At 51.1% G+C, this 24,173-nt stretch overlaps 1 protein-coding gene across 3 annotated transcripts; it reads right to left on the bottom strand.

Moving 5' to 3' along the window:
- Positions 343 to 21,729, bottom strand: KIF18B (kinesin family member 18B). 3 transcript variants are annotated; one of them, XM_013980900.2, is made up of 16 exons: positions 21,589 to 21,729; positions 11,858 to 12,184; positions 11,033 to 11,190; positions 10,331 to 10,435; positions 10,022 to 10,132; positions 9,744 to 9,941; positions 9,430 to 9,606; positions 8,745 to 8,819; positions 8,477 to 8,580; positions 7,657 to 7,828; positions 7,195 to 7,322; positions 3,870 to 4,075; positions 3,083 to 3,608; positions 1,776 to 1,865; positions 1,208 to 1,311; positions 343 to 976 (listed from the first exon to the last, which is right to left on the bottom strand). In XM_013980900.2, the coding sequence occupies exons 2-16, from the start codon at positions 12,174 to 12,176 to the stop codon at positions 870 to 872; spliced, it is 2,580 nt and encodes an 859-aa protein (XP_013836354.1). In that variant the 5' UTR covers positions 12,177 to 12,184; positions 21,589 to 21,729; the 3' UTR covers positions 343 to 869. The 3 variants fall into 3 exon arrangements, with proteins under 3 accessions (XP_013836354.1, XP_013836355.1, XP_020922511.1); XM_013980901.2 differs by having other exon boundaries at positions 345 to 976; positions 7,657 to 7,801; positions 21,589 to 21,728; XM_021066852.1 differs by lacking the exon at positions 343 to 976 and having other exon boundaries at positions 1,200 to 1,311.

The following is a 24,173-nucleotide window of genomic DNA, read 5'->3' as shown; positions in this document are numbered from 1 at the left end:
CTCAGTGGGTTAAGGATCCCGCATGGCTGTGGTTGTGGTGTAGGCTGACAGCTGCAGCTCTGATTGGACCCCTAGCCTGGGAACTTCCATATGCTGTGGGTGCTGCCCTAAAAAGAAAAAAAAAAAAAAAAGTTTCTTGGGCGTTTCTGTGTGGCTTAGGGGGTTAAGGATCCAACACTGTCACTGCAGAGGCTCAGGTCACTGCTGTGGCCTGGGTTCGATCTCTGGCCTGGGAACTTCCGCATGCCGCAGGTGCGGAAAATAAATAAAAGAAGTTTCTTGAGGTCTTGAAGAGTAGGAAGGTGTTGCTCTCCTACTTGGTGTACAGAGAGAGACACACACCAAGGATGGAGATGGTTTATTAATTATAATAAAAAAATATACCTATAACTACCCACACATATATATGTATATATACAGAAATAAAGGATCAGAAGATATAAACCTAAGTATTAACAGCTCTTACGTCTGGGTGGTAGCATTAAGGCTAAATTGCCCTTTCTTCTTTACACTTCTCTTTATGCTGAGTGTGTATTCTGTGTACAATAGGTGAAAACAATAAACTATCTTCACTTAGAAGTCAAGGCACCATCATCATTTTGGGCAAGAAAGCCCCCACAAGCCCCCTTCCTGCACAGAGGGCATTATAAGCTAGAGGGGGACCGTGGTAGCACCCTCTAAAATAGCAACACGTTAACACTCACAAATGAATATATACACGCCGAGAAGCCGAGTGTAACAGAGACTAATAAAGAGGCTGAGGAGCAGAATGCATGGCTGGGGGAAGAAGGTTAATAAAGGAAGAGGGCGTTGGCATTAATTGCTCTGAGCCGAGGAAGGCAGGTCAGGGACCAAGAGGGGCCTGGTGGTCAGGACACCTTGGTGGAGCAGCTGCCAGCTGACATCGCTCCCCCAACCCCCATCAGTTCCTTCTGGCTCCTCTGGTGGCCAAGGCAGTGGGGACTGGAGGGGGGCTCTGCAGGCCGGTCGGTGTCCGGGGAGGCAGGAAGGAAGGAGAAAAGAGAGGCTGGGTCCCACTGTTCCCCCCCCCAGCCCAGCACCCCCCCTCTCCCATCAGGGTCCCTGAGATGCTTGGAAGGACCCCAGGCCCTCCTCTCCCTGGGGCCTCGGCCCGCCCTGTCCCATCCTACTTCCTGTTTTATTGGCCACTATGGCCTGGACCATCCTAGCCCCAAACATCAGTCACCTGGGACAGCCAGGGGTCCCGCTGGCCTCTTCAAGGTGCTGCTGGGGAGACGGGCGATGCGGCTGCGGCCCGGAGCCACTCCCAGCGATCGGGAGACTGAGGAACTGTGGGAGGGAAGGAACAAAGAGGGTGGGAGGGTCACAGCCGTGCCTCTGGACTACCGGCTGTGGGTGTGGGGCCGAGCTCGACACGGAGCCTCGGGAGCAGGGGAGGCTGAGCGCCAACAGGAGCTCCCGAGGCCAGACCTGAGGCTGGGAGGGGGGAAGGGGAGGGGAGCTGAATGGGGCTGAGGAGGGAAGTGGGGGTGAGGGGGTGGGGAGTCCACTCCTTGGATGACCCAGTGAGAAGGGGCCTGGGGCCTTTGCCAACAGAGGGAGAGACCCTTCCCCTCTAGTGTACTCCTGTAACAGCAAGAACCCAGGGAACTCAGTCAGACACGCAGACGCGGGCCCTGGTCACAAGACATGACCCACCCAGCCCTGGCTCTGAGGGGTCCAGAGAGGCACGGAGGGCCTGTACTTGGCCTGGGGAGAGCTCTCTGCCTGCGCCCGCCCCTCCCCAGCCTCACCTCAGGACGCGCCTCTTCTTGTGGGCCGAGGTCCCGGGGAAGGAAGATGTTGGCTTGGGGCCCTTCATGGTGAACAGGGGCATGGGGCCGCTGCGGGGAGCAGACGGGAAGGCGGCCGATCAGAAGGGAAGAGGAGAGGGTGCCAGCCCCTCCCCTCCCCTCCCTGGCGCCCGGCTGGCAGGGCAGGGAGGTCGGATAGGAGGACCTCTGCGGTTTCTTCCCGCTAAGAGGTGGCTCCCTCTCCCCGCCTCGCTCAGCCTGGGCTGACAGCTGAGTGACAGGCCTGCCTGGAGAACATCCAGATGTCAGTTCCTGGCACGTCCAGGGAACTGGAGTTCAAACAATGTCACCCTTCCACCAGCCTGGCTCCGAGCTTGTTCCTGAGCCAGGGTTCGGGCTGTGGGAGGGCGGGGACAGGGGCCAGTGGGCAGCCCGCCACCCTCGGCCTCCCGGGTCCAAGTCAGCCTGTCATTCGTTCTCAGCCTTGGACTGTCCTGAGCCAGTCCCTGTTCCCCGACCCTGCCATGTGTGCAGAAGGCGAAGGTGAGGCGTTCTTGTCGTGGCACAGCGGAAATGAACCCGACTAGGATCCATGAGGATGCAGGTTTGATCCCTGGCCTCGCTCAGTGGGTTAAGGATCTGGCGTTGCTGTGAGCTGTGGTGTGGGTTGCAGACACGGCTCGGATCCCGTGTTGCTGTGGCTATAGTGTAGGCCGGCAGCTGTAGCTCCGATTGGACCCCTGGCCTGGGAAATTCCACATGCTTCACGTTCAGCCCTAAAAAGCAAAAAAATAAAGAAAGATAAAAAGGTGAAGGTGAGCGCTTCATCTTCTCACTGAAAAATGCTGAATTAAGTTTTCTTGGGATCCCCTTCCCAGTTCCAGGTGCTGGGCTGGAGGGTAAAATCTGGGGGTGGAAGTGACAGAAACAGTTTTTTCTCTGTGGCACACAGAAATCAGACCAGGCCTGAGTGATGCAGAAGACTAGAGCAGACTGGGTGCTCCCTGCTGACCCTCCCCGTGGGGATGGGGGTGGAAGGGGGGTGGCCTGTGAGCTACTGAGAGCATGTCACAAATGAGCACAGAGCTGGCGGCTTTAACATACAGACAGGAAGGCAGGGCCCCTGAGAGAAGCAGTGTGTCCACAGAAAGTGCAGGTTCTGCTCGCTTGGGCCTGGATGCCGGCCAGACCAAAGGCAAGAGGTGCAGTGTCCCGACTCCGAGAGTAGGCCTGTGTCCTGTTCCCCTTGGTGGCACCACTGCCCCTCGCTGACTTCTGATCCCCTGCTGGGAGGCCTGGAGACCTACCTGGGAATGAAGGGCTGATCCAGCCTGTTCAGGTCCTGGGGGACACTGTCCCAGCCCTGGCATTGGTGGAAATCCAGCTTTGAGGGGGGCTCCTCAGAGAGGTCAAAGGTGGCATTGAGGTCCCGCGCCGGCAGGGCCAGAGGGGTGGAGCAGTTCTGCAGGGCGGAGGGGCCCAGGGGCACCCGGCTCTTGATGACTGTGGCTGGGCAGAAGCGAGGGGAAGGGTGGGGGGAGGAGACTTTCCCCCTTGGGGGGGTGGCAGGCCCGCAGGGAGGCTGAGCCTCAGGCAGGGACCCCCTCCTCAGGCAGGGCAGGAGGGACTGGCGCTGGCGCTTGGTCCCAGGCTTTGGGGCTGGAGGGCTGTCTGGCTCCAAGGGACTCAGTCTCCTCCTCTTCTTCTCTCTGGGCTGCTGGGACACCTGGGCTGGGGTGTGGTCCGGCCCAGGCGGGACGACCAGAGTGTGTATGAGACCGCTCAGTTGCCTTGCCATGGTCCGGGTCACGGGGCCAGAGTATCCTAGAGACTCTGGGGAGAGAAGGAGGGTGGGTGCTGAGGGGAGATCAGGGATTGGCCAGAAGGAAGGAGACTTTGTAGAATTTGGGGAGAGAGATACAGAGACAGGTGGGCACCCTGGACTCCTCAGGTCTGACTTCTGGGGCTGTCTGCATAGAAGTCCCTGACCCCAGGGGACCAGCCTCCTACCCAACCATAAGCCAGCATCTGAGGCCCCAGCTATCCCTTGGCACCAGGAGGCAGAGGCAGAGGCAGAGCAGGGCTGAGACTCACTGGATACTAAACTGAATTCCTGAGCCAGAGGTGCCCCCCTGGCCGGGCCAGGCTCCCCAGAGGCCTCTCCTCCAGGCTCCTTGTTTTCCTCTTGCACCAGCCGCTGCAGGGTCTCAAACTCTGCGATCATGTCGGGGGTCAGGAGGTTGGCTGCTTGGAGCAGGGAATACTGACGTTGGGCCAGGCACAGCACCCTCAGGGCCAACCTGGAACAGAGGGAAGGGATCCCCGCCCAGCTTCAGACCACCTGCCAGGGCCTCTCAGCCATGCACCTGGCCCATCACTCCAGGTGTGGAGAGCAGTGCACTTCGTTGGCCCCCGCTGCCCCCTCCTTGCCCTGACTGGCTGGCTGCCTGCCCCATCACCCTCTCAGCTGGCTCTGGCCCTGCCACGCCCTTGCTGAGGTCCAAGCCCAGCAGAGATGACAGCAGGTAATGGTGGGAGGCTTCACCTACTAAACATCTCCCCTGACAAAGACACTACCTGGCAAGTGGGGAAAGAGCTCTAAGTGGCCTTGAACTTGGAAGGTCTGAGTTTCCCCTCAGGTCTGCCACCTACTAGTGCTGTGATCCATTTTTTTTTTTTTTGCTTTTTGGGCCGCACCCGCAGCATATGGAGGTTCCCCAGGCTAGGGGTCAAATCCGAGCTACAGCTACCAGCCTACATCACAGCCACGACAACGCAGGATCCCAGCCGCATCTTCGACCTACACCACACTCATGGCAACACCGGATCCTTAACCCACTGAGCAAGGTCAGGGATCAAACCTGCCACCTCACGGTTACTAGTCAGATTTGATTTCTGCTGTACCACAATGGGAACTCCCTTTTTTGCTTTTTTTAGGGCTGCACCTGTGGCATATGTAAGTTCTCAGGCTAGGGACCTCATCGGAGCCATAGCTGCTGGCCTGCGCCACAGCCACAGCCACAGCGGGAATGGAGCCGCGTCTGCAGCACACACCAGACCTCACGGCAGCACTGGATCCCTGGCCCACTGAGCAACGCCAGGGATCGAACCTGTGTCCCCATGGATTCTAGTCAGATTTGTTTCTGCTGGGCCACGAAGGGAACCCCCTAGCACTGTGATCTTGAGCAAGTCCATTTCCCCGAGAGCCAGGCTCAAGTCAGACTATCAGCTCCAAGCCTGGCTCCAGTACTTCCCAGTTGCATGATCTTGGGTCACTGCTTAGCCTCAGTGTCCCTAAAATGACAACACCTGAAGTCATCTCATAGGCTTGTTGGGAAGATGAAATGGGTTATTTTATACATAAAGTGTTCAAAGGGTACTTGGCACATACCCAGTACTACAAGGTTAGTGAACCGTTGTTTTCTATATAATAATAACACTGCCCACCTTGTTAGGATAAGAAGAGATTAAATAAGAGAGGCCATGTTGATCTTGGTTCTGAGGAGACCCTCAAATATGCATTCACTCTGTGCTTTCTATTTAATGATTGGGATCCTGAAAGAGTATGTGTATATTAATGCCTACTTCTCAGGCACCGAGGGGCTATTTAAAGGAAATTACGAGGGTAATGTGATTATCGATGCTGTAAATTTAGATTCTAATAAAGCAAATTTTCTTTCTGTGGGGCACACCTATGATAAGAGGATAAACACAATTATCTTAGTGGGGATGATTACGCATGGCCAATCATTTATCCTTGGGTAGCCCTCCCTGCCTGGACATCTTGGAGCCCCCCTCCTCTGCCCTCTGTGTGGGCTCAGGGAACCCAAACTCATTTGATAAAGCAGCCTCAAGGCCTTTTTGAAAGAAGGCAGGATATAAATTAAAAAGGACACAGCAGAAACTCATTCTATATCTGCCTGAGCTGCACATTAGCTCAAGATTAGACTCCTGAGAAAAGTGGGCATCTGGGGAGAAACGCACTGGCCTGGATGTCAGATGACCCAGGTCTGGCCCTGTCCCTCCTGCTGTGTGGCCCTGGCATGTGGGGAGTTGGTCTATGTCACGGGTTTTCAATTTAGGTTTCAAGAAACCCATCAGAGGACGTATTCAGTGGAGCAGCTCTGCTCTATCTGTTCTACATATTAGACCTCGGCACAAGATTTCATTTGAAAAAAGGGCTTTGCCGCTGGAAAAAATGCTGAAAAACCACTGAACTGGAAAATCTAAGATCTCCTCAGTGCCTTGGTGGTCTAAGATTCTTAATTCTAAAGCCAAAGCGAAATTATTTTCGATTATCTGGTGGTTGGGGTGTTTCCGAGTATGGAGGTGATCTAGAATGTTCTGCAGCCCCTGATACTTGGGATCACATCTGATTAATATCTACTATTAGCTCTAAGAAGGAGGGAGAATAAGGACCCTGATGCGCCAGTTGTAGCCAAGGCTGAAGCAACCCACCGGAGACCGCAAAGCCAGAGGTAAAGCAGAAACGAGAACCCTGGAGTCCTCCCTCCTCGCAATGGGGGACTCCAGGCAGAGAGACCCTGAGTCATCAGTGGCAGCCCGTGGTTGTTTCCTGGGGGCCAAGGGGACATCCCCCCAGCGCATCCCTGCCGCTCTAGGGCCCTGGGGAGTCGGCAGCAGGAGACAGATAATGAGCCACTGATTATTCCGGCTGCAGCATTTTTGCTGAGTCGGGAACAGACACTCCCCAACAAGAAATAAAATTAAACAGGCCCTTCTGTCCGGAAGCTTTAAATACACTGCCTAGCGTGAAGCGTGCTGGGGAGGGAGGTGTAGGTTTGGCAGCAGCAAAGCTAAGTGGCAGGGGATTTATGCTCCGGGGGCCAAGGGAAAGAAATACTAGTAGCACTTCTCTATCAAGCACAGAAAGAATAGTCCAAAAGCCATTTCCCCCTGGCTCTGGCTGGTGGTTTGTATTTACTTCTGAGAAGAAATAGCCACAGTCAATCTGTCAATGAAGACGCCGGCCGAACACCTGATTCAGGAAGGCGGTCCCTTCCTCTGTCTTCACCCAACTTCTCTTGGCTGCCGCCTCCTTGCTGAGCCCAGGCAGCCTGACCCTCAGACCCGAAAGCCAAGCCCTAGCCTGGGCTGCCCTGCTCTCACCCAGCACTTGCCAGCTGTCTGGATGGAATTTGGTGTTCTGCTTCCCTCCTGTTGGGCTGCCAGGTACACAAGTAATAAACAGAGATGATGACAGGCAAACAGAATAGGTGGTAATATCAAATTGCTGAAAGCAGGTAAGGGGGGTTGATGAAAAAAAGACTTGCCTCTTGAACTAGAGCAGAAACAGGCCTTTGGTCATGAACTTGACACCAGCTCCCACCGCGGGAGGCCTGGAACCCATCTCCCCACCCCCACCTTGGAGCCCGGAGAGGAGCAAGGAGATACCCACCGTTGAGAATGGTCCCCACTCAGGCTCTGTGGTGGCAGGTGGCCCACGACTGGCTTGGGCTGCAAGGTCAGGTCAGGGGACCCTGGCGACGGGTGTCTGAGGTTCTGCTCTGGCACCTGGATTGGAACCTAGAGAGGAAAGGAGTCACAGGTAGAGGGCCCAGGACGGCCTCCCTCTTGACCCAGCTGCTAAAATCTGTCTCTCCTCCAGGAGTGGGAATAACAGCTCCTGGGACGGTGAGGTCCTGGTGGGGCATTTCTCTCTCCCTCCCTGCTCCCCTTCTGGTAACACCCACACGCCCCACTTCCCGACACACAGGATCTGACAGTTCTTTCTGCACAGGATCTGAAAGTCTCCTAATGACTGAGATGTAGGACATCTGGGTAGAGAACCCCGGGGCTGAAGGGACCCTGGGCATTGAGGGGCTACTTCTTCCAATGTTTTACCAGCTCCAAGTCCTACCTCCGCAGCCGGGCCTTCCTCCTTGTCCTTTGGGGGCTGCTCTGAAGAGTTCCCTTCCACGACCTTTGCCACCTGGGCCTCTGTCCCCAGGGTCCCCTCTTGAAGGACTGGTGACCCTGGGTGGAGCTCTGGGGTGCAGGACTGGCTGGGAAGGCAGGAAGGTGAGGGGCAGCTGGGAAGGCGAAGGAAGAAACGAGAGGTTTGGGGGGTGGGGAGCAGGGGCAGGTGACAAAAGCAGGGAGGGGGCAGGGTCTCTGTGGCTCCAGGTAGTATGGGGTGGATGCTTGGGTGACAAGTGGGCAAGAGCTGAGGGTGGGAGGAGGAGTCAGGGATTTTCTGCTTTAGGAAACAATGACATCCACCCCTTAAATGCAACTTCCTTTTTTTTTTTTTTTGTCTTTTTAGGGCTGTACCTGCAGCATATGGAAGTTTCCGGGCTAGGGGTGGAATCAGAGCTGCAGCTGCCGGCCTATGCCACAGCCACGGCAATGCCAAATCCGAGCTGCATCTGCAACCTACACCCCAGGATCTGTAACCCACTGAGCGAGGCCAGGGATCAAACCAGCATCCTCTTGAATGCCAGTCGGATTCCTAATTGGCTGAGCCACAACGGGAACTCCTGCACCTTCTTTAGAATAGTAGATTCTGCTTACATGGGCTTGGCTGTGATTCAGTCCTTTGACATAGGACATTCTAGGTGACAATCTGTGCTGGGCACTGAGTAGGAACCCCTCACCCCTGCTGCCAGAACAGAAGCAAAAGTCCCAGCCCTGCATAGGCTGGGGAAAGGCTGGGGGCTGGTAAGGGTGGCAGAACTCACAGTTGGTGTGGACCAGGGCCCAACTTGGGGGATGGTGGGGGGTCCTGCTGCGGGGCCTGGGCTCCTGCCTCATATGTTCGGAGCTTCTCCCTCAGGGTGGCCACCTGGAACAAAGCAGCCCAGCCCATCAGAGCCCCTGGTGAGCACAGGAGGTGAGGGTCAGGCAGAGAGCCCTGGCCGCACCCCAGTGCTCCCACCTCTCACTCTCTCCTGCTCCCGAGCCTGGGCACCCCGCCTCCTGGCCAGCCTCCCCGGGAAGGCTCCTCACCTCAGCCTGGAGCTGCTGGCAGATGGTGGCGTACTGGCTGATGTGACAGTCCAGGCTGATCACGTTGCTCTTCAGCTGAGATAGGGGCACAGGGGAGAGGTCTGTTTGTTCATTCACAGCAGCTTTTGGTATCCATTTCCAAAGGTCAGACTCTGTGCTAGGCACCTCCCTATGTTCCCGCAGCTCACCCGCACGACAGAGGACACAAGGAGGCCAGTGGCCCGCCTAACACAGCCAGGAGGGAGCTTTTGAACCCAAGACCTCTGGCTCCCTGTCTGATATTCATCAGGCCAGGGGTGTTGCAGCAGCAGCTCCAGGAGCCCGGGGGCTCCCTGGAGGAGACGGGGCCAACTGGAGCAAACCTGCTTTTATCTGTGTTATGTGTTGGTGTTTATGCTGTTTTGCCAAAAATACTGCTAAACACTAGTCTGACAAAGATCAACACTCAGCCACCCTCTTCTGTTGCTTCCCTCTTGAGACGATGCTGCCTCGATCATCCCTGTGCTGTGATATTTTAAGGACAAAGACTGTGTCACTTCTTCCCTCGGCCTTGCAGGAATGCTTGCTCCAGGTACCGGAGGGAGCTCGCGAGTCCTGTCACCTCCTCCCTCTAGCCCGGGGCTGGGGGGACACCCTGGCACCCCCACGCCCCAGCTCCAGGCCGGCCGTCCCAGTGGGCACGCACCGAGAGTTTGATCTCCTTGGCCCGGTCGGCGTACTTGAGGGTGTTGTAAGTGTCTTCATAGGCCAGGCTGGAGGGGCTGATGGCAGCAATCATGACCGTCCGGCAGTTGCCCCCGATGGAGTCCTTGAGCAGGCGGGTTAGCTTGCTGTCCCGGTAGGGCACGTGAGACTTTCGGCCCTGGGGACAGCAGGTGGGCGTGGAGCGAGGTGCTTGGACCAGACAGACCCAGGCTAGACTCGGGCTGGAGGGAGGGGCCCTTGGCTGGGGCACTGCGGCGCCGTCCAGGGGAGGACCCTGGCTCTGGGCACGTCTACCTTTGCGTCGGCCAGGGCATTGAGGACGTTGATGAGGGCCAGCAGCGAGCGGTTGATGTTGGCTCCCTCCCGCAGCCGCTCCCCCTTGGCGTGGGTGCTGGACGCGCGCTCCGAGCCGGCCAGGTCAATCAAGCTCATCTTGGCCACCCGGAGGGCTTGGGTCAGACCGGGGACCCGGTCGTGCTGCTTCACGAAGATCTGGGGGGCAGATGACAGGGGTGAGGGGGCGCTGGAGGTCAGGAGCTCCAGCTTCAGGCTCGGGCCGGAGCCCTCCTCACCTGGAAGATGGCGTGGGAGCGGGAGGACGTGGCGTTGGCGTCAGTGGGGTGCTGCGTGCGGTTCCGGTTCCCCCTGGTCAGCATCCCCAGCAGCTGCTCGGCCGAGGTCGGCTACAGAGGAGATGCGCAGGCGAGGGGCTGTGGTCTCCCCAACTGGCACTTGCCCCCCACAGAAGGGCTGCTCTTCAGAACCAGTGTCACCTGCGTGCTGCCACCCCCACCCCCTGGCATCCCCAAACAGCCTGGTGAGGGGTCCCCAGAGGACCAGAGGGGCTGCTGACCCCTCCCACCCTGAGCCCAATCCCGCACCTGGTGGAAGGAAAGTCCTTGCACCACCACTCCCTTGTCGGGGTCCTCACGGATGGCAAGGGGTCCCTTGGGCTCCAGGAGGTCGTGGATCTGCTCGTTGTACACCTAGGAGACAGGAAGCCCAGGAGGGACCTGAGGGAGAGGCCGGGGAGGAGGCCTCTCCCCCAGACGCTGGGGAGGGCTGAGCTGCTGGGCCAGGGAGGCCTGTCAAGACCCGAGTGGTGAGTGGCGCTTCGTAGGATGGTGTCATGTGATGAGCAGGACGGGCAGGGTTAGTCTGCATAGTCTTTTTTCTTTCTTTCCTGTTTTCATTCCCTCCTTTCTTTCTTTTTTGCTTTTTTAGGGCCATATATGCAACATACGGAGGTTCCCAGGCTAGGGGTCAAATCAGAGCTACAGCTGCCAGTCTACACCACAGCCACAGCAACTCGGGATCCGAGCCGTGTCTGCGACCCACACCACAGCTCACGGCAATGCCAGACCCTTAACCCACTGAGCGAAGCCTGGGATCGAACCCTTGTCCTCATGGATATTAGTTGGGTGTGTTACCATAACGGGAACTCCTGCGTGGTCTTTCTTGGAGCTGGGTCTGCCCTCTGGGCCTCCATCCGCCCGCTCCCCAGCACCCTCTCCCTCACCTGCTCCCTCCCCCACCCACTCCCCCCTCAGGTGGGTGTGAGAACAGGGATGGGGCTGCCCTACCTCCTGGTAGCTGATGAGCACCTCGAATCGCTTCTCCTCCCTCCGGGCCTCGAGCCTTCTGTACAGTTCCATGGTGGTCAGGTACATGATGCCGGGGTCCCCCTCGCTTCCCAGCATGGTGTGTGTCTTCCCGGCCCCGGTGGCCCCATAGGCAAACACTGCAGAGGACAGAGTAGGGTCTTGGGTGACAGCAGGGGCAGATCGGCCTTCTCCGGGGTTTCCCATGGTACGTCTTTGCTTTTGGCCACAGCATGGAGCGGCTTGATGTGGGACCTCAGTTCCCAGACCAGGAGTTGAACCCGGACACCAAGCACCAAGCCTAACCACTTGAAAGGACCAAGTCCTCATCACTAACCCACCAGGGAACTCCTTCCCCCAGTGTATTTCTAACTGGTCAGCCCTTCCTTCCTCCACAAGCCCTTCCCTTGCCTTCCACGTGCACGGCTCCCCTGCTCCCACCCACCAGCGTGCCTGTGTCCGCAGCTGTTGTGTTTTCCATGTCCACTCCCGGTCCCTCTACAGGCCGGTGGGTTCGAGGGCAAAGGGGTCCCCATGATGCCCTTCCTCAGGGAAGACTGTTCCAGCCTGGGTGCTTCCTCCGTGGAAGGTCCACAATTCTTTCTCTCCTATCACTTACCTCAGTTTACAGCCACACAGGTGTGGGTGTGATTTTGTGATGTGTCTTCTCCCCCCCCAGACTGTAAGCGTCAAGAGGACAGGAAACTTGTCTGTCTCATCTGTCATCGTGTCCCAGGGCCCAGCCCACGCACAGGAGGATGAGTGGGGGACCCACAGAGCACGCGGCTGAGGGGGAGGCGGGCTCACCAGAGCAGTTGTAGCCCTGCAGGAAGCTGTCCAGGATGCCGTGGGTGGTGTGCTGGAACACATCCTGCTGGGTGGCTGCCTCGCCAAAGACGCGGTCAAAGACAAACGTCAGGTCTTTGCTTTTCTTCTTGGGGCCCTCGTGGGTGCTGCCCCATTTCAGGCCAAGGAAGCCCCCGTCGGTCTCCTCAGGGTCGAACACCAGCACCCGCTCATCCACCACCTGAACCACAGGCGGCCGCTGACTCTCCAGCTCCCTCGGGGTGGGGGGTCGCACCCGCACCACGACCTGTACCATGCTGTCCTCCACCGCCATCACCATGGCAACCCCTGGGCAGAGACATGATGGAGATGAGGGCCAATCTGACCCAGGCCTGACCAGGTAGCCCCTCAGCCTAGCATTCGGAGGCCTTCTCCTACCTCCTCCCCAACAGCTCATCGCCATGTTCTACCTCAGGAGGATAAAAATATGGCCGCCAACACCAATTATTAACAAATATCTCTTTCTCACTTGAAACACCAATTTTGTGGTAACCAAATGACTGGATTTTTTCTGGAGGCCTCTTGCTGGGCTTTCCATTAAGTTCCACGAATTTGTCTCTTCCTGTGCCAAATGCCACCCTGTTTTCACTCCATTCCCTTCCAGTTGCTTTTTATCTAGAAAGACAAGACCCCCAGCTACCCACCCTAGCTTTCTTTTTCATGATTTTCTTGGCTATTTCCAAGTCATTTATTTCATTTGAATTTAAGAAAAATTTACCAAGTCTATCCCCAACTCAGAACCCCCCCCAAAAACACTTGTGATTACAATTTGAATGATATCAAATTTACATATTATATATATATGTCTTTTTAGGGCTGCACAGATGGATGTTTTGTCTTGTTAGGGCTGCTGCAGCACATGGATGTTCCCAGGCTAGGGGTTGAATGGGACCTGTAGCTGCTGGCCTATGCCATAGCCATAGCAATGCCAGATCAGAGCCATGTCTGTGACCTGTACCACAGCTCACGGCAACGCCAGATCCCTGACCCACTGAGCGAGGCCAGGGATTGAACCTGTGTCCTCATGGATACTAGTCGGGTTTGTTACCACTGAGCCGGGACAGGAACTCTGCAATTTTTTTTTTTTTAATTAGAGCTTATTGAGTTTCCTGAGTATAAAATTATGTATCAGAAAGTAATTTTTTAACTTTTTCTTCTCCATACTTATACCAAATATTTCATTTGTCGTTTATTGCATTCCCTAGCACTTCCAAGACAATGTTGAATTATAATGATGAAAAGGCCATCTCTGTCTTGTTCTTGATATTAGTGGAAATGGCTTTAGTGCTTCACTATTTAGATATGAGTTTTGGGAGTTCCTGTGTGGCACAGCGGAAGCAAATCTGTCTAGTATACATGTGGATGCAGGTTCGATTCCTGGCCTCGTTTAGTGGGTCAGAGATCTGGCATTGCCGTGAACTGTGGTGTAGTTTGCTGATGTGGCTCGGATCCTGCCTTGCTGTGACTGTGGTGTAGGCAGGTGGCTGTAGCTCTGATTTGACCCCTAGCTGGGGAACTTCCATATGCTGAGGGTGCAGCCCTAAAAAGCAAAAAAAAAAAAAAAAAATTAATTTAATTTAATTTAAAAAATAGACATGAGTTTTGGACAAAGAATCACTCTCATATTAGTAATTTCATCTGTTCTTATTTTACTCAGAGCTGTCATCAGGAATGGCTAGAATTTTATGTAATGTTCTTTCAGCATCTCCTGATACGGTCAAATGTGGAAGTCTTTTCCTTTCTGGTTTTTATGGCATGTTAAGAAGACATTACTTCCAGAGTTCTCTTGTGCAACAGGTTAAGGATCTGGCATTGTCACATCAGCGGCTTGGGTCACTGCTGTGCCCTGGGTTCAATCCCTGGACCAGGAACTTCTGTATGCCACAGGTGTGGCCAAAGGAAAAAAAAACAGACATTCCTTTCCCAAAGTAATAAAATACTTTTCATATATTCCTAATGCTTTTCCTTTCTTACATTTAGATCTTTATCCAGATGGAATGTATTTGTATGTGTGTGTGTGCATGGTATGAGCATATTTCTAAATATCTTTTTTTCCCAAAGATAAGCAGTTATCTCAAGATCATTTATTAAATAGTGCATTCATTCTCCACTAATTTAAAGGCCACATTTGGAGTTCCCTGGAGGCCTAGAAATTAAGGATTCAGCATTGTCCCTGCTGTGGCTAGGGTTTGATCCCAGGCCTGGAGGTTTCCCTATGTCACAGCCAGGAAAATTTTTTTTTTTTTTTTGTCTTTTTGCCATTTCTAGGGCCGCTTGAGGTTCCCAGGCTAGGGGTCGAATTGGAGCTGTAGCCACTGGCCTACACCAGAGCCACAGCAACTCGGGATCCGAGCTGCGTCTGTGACCTACACACCACAGCTCACAGCAACGCCGGATCCTTAACCCACTGAGCAAGGCCAGGGATTGAACCCGCGACCTCATGGTTCCTAGTTGGATGCGTTAACCACTGAGCCATGACAGGAACTTCGGAAAAAAATCTTTTTTAAAGTCACAGTCAACATGAAATTCGCATATAAACATAAATTTGTTTCTGGAGTCTCCATTCTGTTCTGTCTATTGCTTTTCCAGTAACTCACTGCTGTAATGACTGTGGTTCTATAATATGTCACCTCATTATTCTTTTTCTTGGCTATTCTTGGTCATCTTGTCTTGCATATGATTTTCAAGTCAGCTTATGAAGTTCTATGAAAAATCCTGCTAAGATTTTAATTGAGAATATTTTCAATTTGTAGGTTAATATGAGAATTGGCATCTTTTTTTTTTTTTTTTTTGGTCTTTTGTCTTTTTAGGGCCCCACCTGAGGCATATGGAGGTTCCTAGGCTAGGGGTCTAACCAGAGCTACAGCTGCCGGCCACAGCCACAGCCACACCAGACCCTGAACCCAATGAGCGAGGCCAGGGATCAAACCCACAACTTCATCGTTACTAGTCGGATTCGTTTCCACTGTACCACAATGGGAACTCCGAGAACTGGCATCTTCACAGTATCAAGTCTTCCCAACCAGGAACTTTGTGTCTCTTTTCATTGTTTCCAGGTTTATAATCTTCAGTAAAATTTTAGTTTTCCTTGCATGGGTTTTGTATATTTCTTGATAGGTTTATTTCTAGTTACCATAGAATCTTTGTTGTGTTGTAAATAGGGTCTTTTTAAAATTACGTTTTCTAATTCATTTTGCCAGAACATGGGACAGCTATTCATTTCTGTATGCAGATCTTGTGTCTGGCCACATTGTTGAACTCCCTTATTAGTTCTAATAGATTGTCATCGATTCTCTTAGGTTTTTCACTTAAATGATGATATAGTTTGCAAATAATGATAGCTCCTTTCTTTTCTTAGCTCTTCTATATTTAGCTCCCCACCCTCCACTACCCATGAGGAATGGGTGCTAAATTTTGTCAAATGCTTTTTTGGCACTTGCTGAGATGTTCACACAGTGTTTCTCATTTAGTCTGTTAATGTAGAGGGTGACATGATAGATTTCCTAATGTCCTGCTAGTAATTCCAAAAGCTTCCTTACCTGTTCCTCTTGAACTCCTATTAGATGTCTCTCTTTTTTTTTTTTTTCTAAGGGCTGCACTCAGGGCACACGGAAGTGCCCAGGTTAGGGGTTGAATCAGAGCTGCAGCTGCCAGCTGCAGCCACAGCAACGTCAGATCAGAGACATCTGTGACCTACACCACATCTCACGGCAACACCAGATCCTTAACCCATTGAGCGAGGCCAGGGATCAAGCCTGCAACCTCATGGTTCCTAGGCGGATTCATTTTCCCTGCGCCATAATGATAACTCCTTTTTTTTTTCTTCTTCTTTTTAGGGCCGCACCCACAGCATCTGGAAGTTCCCAGGTTAGGGGTGGAATCAGAGCTACAGCTGCCAGCCTAGGCCACAGCCACAGCAATGCCGGATCTGAGCTGTGTCTTCGACCTACACCACAGCTCACGGCAACACTGGATTTGAGTGGGGCCAGGGATTGAACCTGTATCCTCATGGATACCAGTTGGGTTTGTTACCACGGAGCCATGACAGGAACTCCTCTCTGTGCTTTTTTCATTTCTCCTTCAAGCCAGCCTCCCAAGGGTTGAGATGGAATTTCTGAATGCAGGTGGCATGGATATCCGAGAAAAGTTCAACCCAAGTCTAGGAATATATTAACAGGAGTAAGAAATAGGAGCTGTTCCTGGGGGATATGAATAGATGCATGCTTTCCTAGGAAAGACGAGGTCCCACTGATGGACCCCAATCACCAAGGTCATTCAGCAAAGAAACGTGGGAGTTCTACCTAGTACTCCAGCAAATGACTCACGTTTTCCTTGGGAAAATTGGGCTGACGTCAAACTTCCGTCCCCTACCCCTGAACCTCTTACTTTCTTTCCTACGCAAGAAAAGCTATGAACCAATAATCATCTTTGTACGTGTGCGTAATGAATTCTCTGTCCCAGCAATCAGACGGCCATAATAATAAACATAACAGGTAAGTGCCCCACTCTGCCACAGACTGTTCTGGGCACCTTACACAGCTTCATCTCCTCTCAACTCCCTCGCAATCCCACAAGACAGATACTATTATCATACTCATTTTTCAGCAAGGAAATTGAGACAGAGAGGGTTAAGCAACTTGCCCAAGATCCCCAATGGCCGTAAGTGATGAAGCCTGGGTCCAGCCCGGGCAGTCTGACCACAGAGCCTGCTATACTGCCTTCGAATGACATTATATATTACGCTCTCATGATCACATCGTTGTAATAGTCCCTTATGTTTATATAATAATTATAGTCCCTTTTATGTAACGGGCATTATGTCCTCTGTAAACACTTTCAGATAGATGGACTGGACCTAATTTTCAACATGCAGAATTCCTGCCTCCCATCCTTGCATTCCCACCCCCAGGGAACCCCACTCTTGTGACCAGGAAAGTGCAGGCAGAGGGTGCCTGGCCCCATCGTCTGAGTCTACACTGGCTGTCTTAAATGGCAGTCCCAGCTCCCCACGGAGAGGGTTTTGGCTGAGGAGGAGCCACACAGCAGCCTAACATTCTAAGCAGGAAATTAAAAAGGGCACGGGCAGCGGAGTACGCATAACCTTTGCAGTTCTCTCCTCTCCGCCTCCTGAGGGCCAGTGAGGCGGCCTGTTTGCCTAATGAGATGTTTTCCTTCTTCCTGAGACTCTGCTGGGGGCGTGGGGTGGGAGGTAGGGAGGGGTAGGGTGACACTTGGCAAGGCCACAGCTAGGACACCTGGGTCCTGGTCTCTGCTTTGCATGTGACTGGCGGGGAGGTCTTTCCACCAGCCACCCCACATGGAAGGCATATCAGCTTCTCCCTTTGAGAGCCGGAGAGAACAGCGACCGATCTGCTCCTGCCCCAGGGGGATGGGAGATTAATGAGAGAACGTTTGTCAAGTTTGCTTTGATCCTCTGTTGGAAAGAGCATTTCAGCCCAAAGTACAAGGGAGATGATTCTTTAATAAGATCTTCAGGGTTCTGAGCCAGCCACAATCACGTCCTGTTTCTAACCTGGGGCAGCTCATTAAAACCCAGAGGCTAGTTCGCTGCCGAGCTGGGGCTGGGAAGATTCAGTTGTTTTCAGGGTGGCCTCCTCTGCCCACCCTCATAGGCAGAAACCCCTGGAGAAGAATTTCTGAGGACTTGAGGGGATCTGCCTGCAGACATCGGGAGCTAGAAAGTGCTTAGCCCTGGATGTTTTGTACTTTTATAGGGGTTGCTGTTGTCCCCATCATTGCTCCTTCACAAGTCTCACACAGTGTTTCTTGTCCTTAAACTCCAAGAGAGCAGGACCCTCTTATATCATAAGGACCCTCTTCTGATATAGTCTGTGCAGCCCAGATGCCTAGGCACCAGATCCAGCATGCAGTAGATGCTGTATAATATTTGTCCTATGAAGGAATAAAGGCCAGAGAAAACCAGTCTGAATCCAAAAACCTAAAAATACTTACAGTGATAGCAAACATTTATCAAGCACTTACTATCTATCAGGCATTATAACAACTATTGTAAGTGTTTATGTGAGTTACATTAGAAGTGTTTATAACTTACTATTATAACTTTTCATTGAACTTTTGCAACAATCTCATTCTGTAGTTATTGATACAATTGTTACATCCCTACTCTACAAAGGCTCAGGAAGGAAATTGTCACATGGATAGTAAGTAGCAAGACCAGAAAGTGACTTTGTTCTGACTGTCACCATAGGCTCTGCTCTTCATCCCAGACTACTCTGCCATGTACCTGGGCTTTTGCACCTCCAACTTCCCCTCACCTTAGTGTTCACAGAAAAACATCCAAAGGTGGTTGTTTCTTTCCATGGGTGGTTGTGCAGATGAAGGAGCTGTTTTCTTTTGTTTTTTAAAAAGGACAATCATAAGGCTATGACTAACCATAGTTTTGTTTATTCCTTCCTGATCATTTTAATTTATTTTTCTTGTCTTACAGTGCTGGCTAGGATCTCAGGTACAATATTGAAAGCAGCAATAGTGAACAATCTTGTTTCGTACCTGATTTGATAGAGAATGCTCTAATTATTTTACTCTTTTTAAAAAAAATTTTATTTTAACTTTTTAGGGCTGAACCTGTGGCATATGGAAGTTCCCAGGCTAGGGGTCGAAACAGAGCCATAGCCACCACCAGCCTATACCACAGCCACAGCAACATGGGATCCGAACCGCATCTGCAGTCTCATGGATACTAGTTGGATTTGTTTCCACTGTGTCATAACAGGAACTCCCTTTGCTCTGTGGGTTTAAGCAAATTTACCTCTATTTCTAGTTTTAAAAAATCATAAATCGTTATTAAACTTTATTGAATCTACTTCTGTACTTAATGGGATATATCTTCCCCTTTAATCTGTAAATGTGTACATTATATTCATAGATCTTCTAATGTTAGACTCTTCTTGCATTCCTGGAATAAACCAAATTGCTTATAATGTATTTCTATACATTGTTGGTTTCTGAGTGCTAACATTTTATCTAAGATTTTTACAACTACATTTATAAAAGAGATTGCCTTAATTTTTTTTTTCTTTTTCTGGTGGAGTTTGATGGGGTTTTTTGATGTGTATGAAGGTAGATTTTAAGCTAATTAAAATTTCCTTAGTAGTTCTAGGTTTGTTCAAAATTTGCATGACTTCTTGAATCAGTTTTGGTAAGTTGTTTTTCTTAGAAAATTGCTCAAAAGCATCGTCAAAGAGTTCGCATTGAAATCTTTCTGTTTCTTTCTTTCTTTCTTTTTTTTTTTTTTCTATTTGCCATTTCTTGGGTTCCCAGGCTAGGGGTCCAACCAGAGCTGCAGCCGCCAGCCTACGCCAGAGCCACAGCAACTCGGGATCCAAGCCTCGTCTGTAACCTATACCACAGCTCACGGCAATGCCAGATCCTTAACCCACTGAGCAAGGCCAGGGATCGAACCCGCAACCTCATGGTTCCTAGTCAGATTCGTTAACCACTGAGCCACAACGGGAACTCCAAGTCTTTCTGTTTCTTTCAGTCGTTCAGTAACCAAAGTTATGTCCCTATTTTCATTCCTAAGGTCATTTTTCTATGTTTCTTTGATGTCTTAATCAGTGTTACTGGAGGTTTGGCGCTTTTTTTTTGTCTTTTCAAAGATACAGCCTTTGGCTAAGTTAATCATTTCTATTTACTATACATTCACATTTACTATATAGTAAAATTCTATTTCATAATTTCTGCTAACTCCTTTTGTTTTCTATGCATTTATTCTGTTGTTCTATCTTACTAAAGTTGGATATTTGCCTCACTTTCAGCTTAAAATGTTCTAATGTAAACATTTAGGTCTACAAATTTCCCTCTAAGTATTCTTTAACTGCATTCCCCCAGGTTTTATAAATAGCATTATCATTGTTCCATGCTAATCTTTAATTACAATTATGATAGCCTATTTGACTGAGTTATTTAAATGGTTTTTAAAAAAATACCCAAATGTGGGGAATTTCTGTCTTGGCTCGGCAGTACCAAACCCAGCTAGTATCCACGCAGACTCGAGTTCAATCCCTGGCCTTGATCAGTGGGTTAAGGATCTGGTGTTTCCTCGAGCTGTGGTACAGGATGCAGATGAGGCTCGGATTCCCAGTTGCTGTGGTGTAGGCTTGCAACTGTAGCTCTGATTGGATCCCTAGCCTGGGAACCTCCATAAGTCTCGGGTGCAGCCCTAAAAAGCCAAAAAAAAAAAAAAAAAAAAAAAAAAAAAAAGTGGGTTTGTTTCTTTTTCTTTGTATTTTATTTTATTTATTTTGTCTTTTGTCTTTTTAGGGCCGCACCCATGGCACATGTAGATTCCAAAGTTAGGGGTCTAATCAGCTGTTTCTGCTGGCCTATACCACAGCCACAGCAACACCAGATCCTTAACGCACTGAGCAAGGCCAGGAATGGAACCCGAAACCTCATGGTTCCTAGTCAGACTTGTTTCTGCTGTGCCAAGATGGGAATTTCTCTTCTGTATTTTAAATTTAATTGCTTGTAGAAATAGATAACAGTTTGTATGATAGTTTGATAATTGTTTAAATTTGTTTTGTGGCCAGATAGAGACAATTTTTATAAAGACCTCTAAAAAGATGCTACTTGTATACTTAAAAAAAAAAAAAAGGTATAATTGGACTGGGCTGAGTAATATAAAGACCAACAAATTGATCTCTCTGAGGGTCGGGGAGTTCAATCATCAAATAGGCAGGAAAGGACTGGATATGTTGGTAGTTATTGGAAGCATGGAATGTGGTGATGGCAGAAATAGAATAGTGATGAGATTGGAGAAAGCAGTGTAACATCCAGGAGAAGCTCATACAGAAAAATTTTGTGGATGTTCTCTTTTGTCTTAGGGTTAACTTCTCTGTTTCCCACACCTGCAAAATGTACACATTAATATCTATTCCATTGGATTGTTGTGAGGAGTAAATAAGTTCACTCAACCTGGTAAGTACTCAAATATTAGCCGCCCTTATTAGAATTGATATGACATAGGGCATTTTCCCACATGGCCAGAAGAACCAATGTCTGCAGTAAAATCCCGTTTACCATCATGCTGACCAGGCTTATCTTTTCCTTGTCACTTCAGTACCTTAAACGTTCAAAGCTAAGAGGAAAGGCATCTTGGGAGCTGTAGCAGAAGGCCTAGTATTTTGTCAGGCAGATGTTCTTTCATTCCTTTCTTTTATTCAGTCAAATATTTACTGGGTGCCCCAGTAACGAAGTTACAGCCCCTGGTATAGCTCTGCGCAGATGTGCAGAGAGGCTCTTAGCTACTCCATACAGATGTACAGAGTCGTAGATTTCCTGTTCTAGTGTACAGGAGAACCCAATTCTTCCTTTCGTGTCAGCGAGAGAAACCTTTTCCAGAGCGGATGTACCCAGGGCTGGGCCCCAGTGCAGAAGTGAGAGCCCAGTTCTGTACAAATGAGCAGAGGGTCTCGCTCTCCCGTGCAGATGTGGGAAGAAGCGCCTTGTTCCCCGGACGGCAGCCCCCCCCCCGCCCCCGCCTTGTTCGGAGGGGACCACCCAGGACCTGCTCGGTTTTCAACCCGGCACCTCGGTGTCCCGCACAAAAGAGACGGAACTCCGACTTCCGCCTCCAGCAGCTGGGTCGGTGCATCCAGACCTGAGCGAAGGAGCCCGCGGGGCCGGCTCCGCTGTGGGCCATCGCTTACCCTTCGTTGTTCCCCGTCGCTGGTGTCGCCGCTCGCTGCCGGGTCCCGCCGCAGCAGACAGGAACCCGGATCACCGCAGAGAGACACCCCCCTCGCCCCACGCACTCCACCCGCGCCAACCTCCGGCCCGCGCCGCGTGTTCAAATTAGCCGGGTCGGCTCATCCGCGCTTCCCATTGGTCATTGTCCAGATCGCTGATTGGCTGTTTCCTAAGTAACAAAATACAGCTCCGAGGTGGCGGGCGGTGTCAGCAGTGCGCTTGCGCACTTCCCCTTCCTGCTTGCTGGAGGCTTGAGACAGCTGCTCTGAGGAGGTTGGACGAACCAGACTGACTGACAGAAACCCGTATGAGGTTGAGGTACGGTGAAGGGGACTTTTACGGCCTGTCTCTGTTGTCCCTGGAACTGTATTCATCACCAAATGCAGCCAGCAGACATCAAACACATTTTCAAACCTACTTTTTCTGTGGGCTAAGTTGGCGTCCCCTTGTCCAAGAAGGGATTTTTCAGCCACTATCCAGCGTTTCTAATGGTCCAAGACCATCCCAAGAATGCATTTCTAGGCTTGATGTGGAAAAGCCGGCGGAGGCAGGGAGTGGCACCCGCTTGGCTTTGACAGTGCCAGGAAGATCAAGGACGGATTGTGGCCCCTCGAGGCACTGCTGGGCAGCGGGGTCTCCATTCTCCACAGCTGCCCGCTGCTTGGATTCTGGTGGGCCACCCTCATGCTGACCCCCGACATCACAGGTTGTGGAAGTCAAAAGGAAACCCTTGCACTGGAATCAGGCCTAATTCCAGTCACTAGTAGCTGAACCAGTAATTAGTGCTGAGACTGTGGAAGTTACTTCTGTTCTCTGGGGGTCAGTTTCCTCATGTATAAAATGGGGCAAATATGCTGCCCTTCCTCTCACCAGGAGAGCATGGATGGAAAACCCTCCCACCCCCCAGAGTACCCAAGGGGACAGCGTTCTATGAGTCTGTTTAGAATGAAACAGGAATGGCTCCAGGAGCCAGTGGCTCACCACTTTCATTAATCTGATCTGTCCCCACACTGGGACAATAAGCAGGTCTGAGGCATGCAAGAAAGCAGGAGGCAACTTTCCTTGGCAGTTCTGCCATCAAGATAGTAGAGTTGGAGTTCCTGTTGTGGCTCAGCAGGTTACAGAGCCAACTAGTATCCATGAGGACGAAGGTTCGATCTCTGGCCTCGCTCAGTGGGTTAAGGATCTGATGTTGCCGTAAGCTGTGGTGCAGGTGGAAGACATGGCTCAGACCCCACATTGCTGTGGCTGTGACATAGGCTGACAGCTGCGGCTTTGATTTGACCCCCTAGTCTGGGGACTTCCCCATGCTGCAAGAGCAGCCTTAAAAAAAAAAAAAAAAAAAAAGAGAGAGAGAGAGAGTAGAGTCATGATTTAATACCTGATTGATTTGGCCTAAGTTCTATTCACCTACCTGGACCTCCATGTCCCTCTATACAGTGGGCCAGCACTGCTGGTTTGGTGACAATAAAATGAGAGAACTCTGCAAAGATGCCGTTATTGTAAAGCTACAAGAAAACCAGGGTATTCGTGCCATCTCCACTACCCAAGAGAAATAGAGCTCTTAAAAGAACAGCTTCCAGCTTAAGGATGTTCTCCCACCTCAAAGGAATGTGCCTTTTAAACAGAGGTTTGGAGTGTGGTTGAAGGCTTGGCTTCCCCAGAAGCCACTGGTGGAGTAAGTACCTCTTGTTCCCTGTAAGCCAAGTCTTGTCCTGGTTCTGTTCTGGCTCTGACAAGTAGCTGGAGAAGGTGAGGTGAGTCACTGAGAGCCAAGGAACAGAGGCTGACCCAGCTGTGGGCAGTGGACAGGGGATACTTGCTTGATAATTATGAGCAAGTCAGCCTTTCAGAGCCTTAGTTTTCACAGTTATAAAATAGAGGATAAACTAATACTTGTTACAAAGACTAGAAATAATGTAGGTAATGCAGCTTGCAGACAGTCAATGCAATGGAAATAAGTGCTCTTCTAATTTGTTCATTCAACAAATACTGATATGAGACAAGTGGGCTCAGAAGATAGGGTGGTGAGTAATAAACACCTTCCTCTTAATCTCATAGAGCTTGCAGTCTACGGGAGAAATCAGCTGATTAAATGAGGACTAACAGGGACATAATGAGAACATGCAGAGGAAGTGACACACGAGCTGAGGCCTGAAGGAGATGTGGAGCTTGTTTGGCAACGGGAGCCGTCTTTTGGGTCTCAGGGGCCAAGGGGAAAGAATTTTGCAGGTGAGAGAGTCAACCAAGCCCAGTGATGCTGAGAGACCTTGGTGGGGCCTGGTCAGGCACATCTTCGTGGACATCAGTGGAATATCCTTGGACCCTCCGCCACAGATGCTGCAAGGGGAGATCAGCCTAGTACTGGCCTAGCAAGAACGTCAAGGCCCAGAACCTGGGCATGAGGACTGGCTGCAGGAGTTTTGCTTTTCTGGCAGCAGAAGATGTTTCTGGGATGATACAGCTGGGGATGTGAAAGGCACCAGGCTCTGTGCTCTTTAAGTTTGTGGGTGTCATTCTGTCTACAACTGGCAAGTCTCCCACC

Source organism: Sus scrofa, chromosome 12 (genome assembly GCF_000003025.6).
Source record: "Sus scrofa isolate TJ Tabasco breed Duroc chromosome 12, Sscrofa11.1, whole genome shotgun sequence".
Taxonomy (NCBI): Eukaryota; Metazoa; Chordata; class Mammalia; order Artiodactyla; family Suidae; genus Sus; species Sus scrofa.
This window is presented reverse-complemented; position numbering and strand designations above follow the sequence as displayed.

Coding starts and splice junctions, on each gene's coding strand:
- KIF18B (XM_013980900.2), bottom strand. CDS start 12,176: ATGGTGATGGCGGTGGAGGACAGCATGGTACAGGTCGTGGTGCGGGTG. Junction 11,191..11,857: donor GCAGGGCTACAACTGCTCTG/GTGAGCCCGCCT, acceptor TGTCCTCTGCAG/TGTTTGCCTATGGGGCCACC. Junction 3,609..3,869: donor GGAATTCAGTTTAGTATCCA/GTGAGTCTCAGC, acceptor TTCTCTCCCCAG/AGTCTCTAGGATACTCTGGC.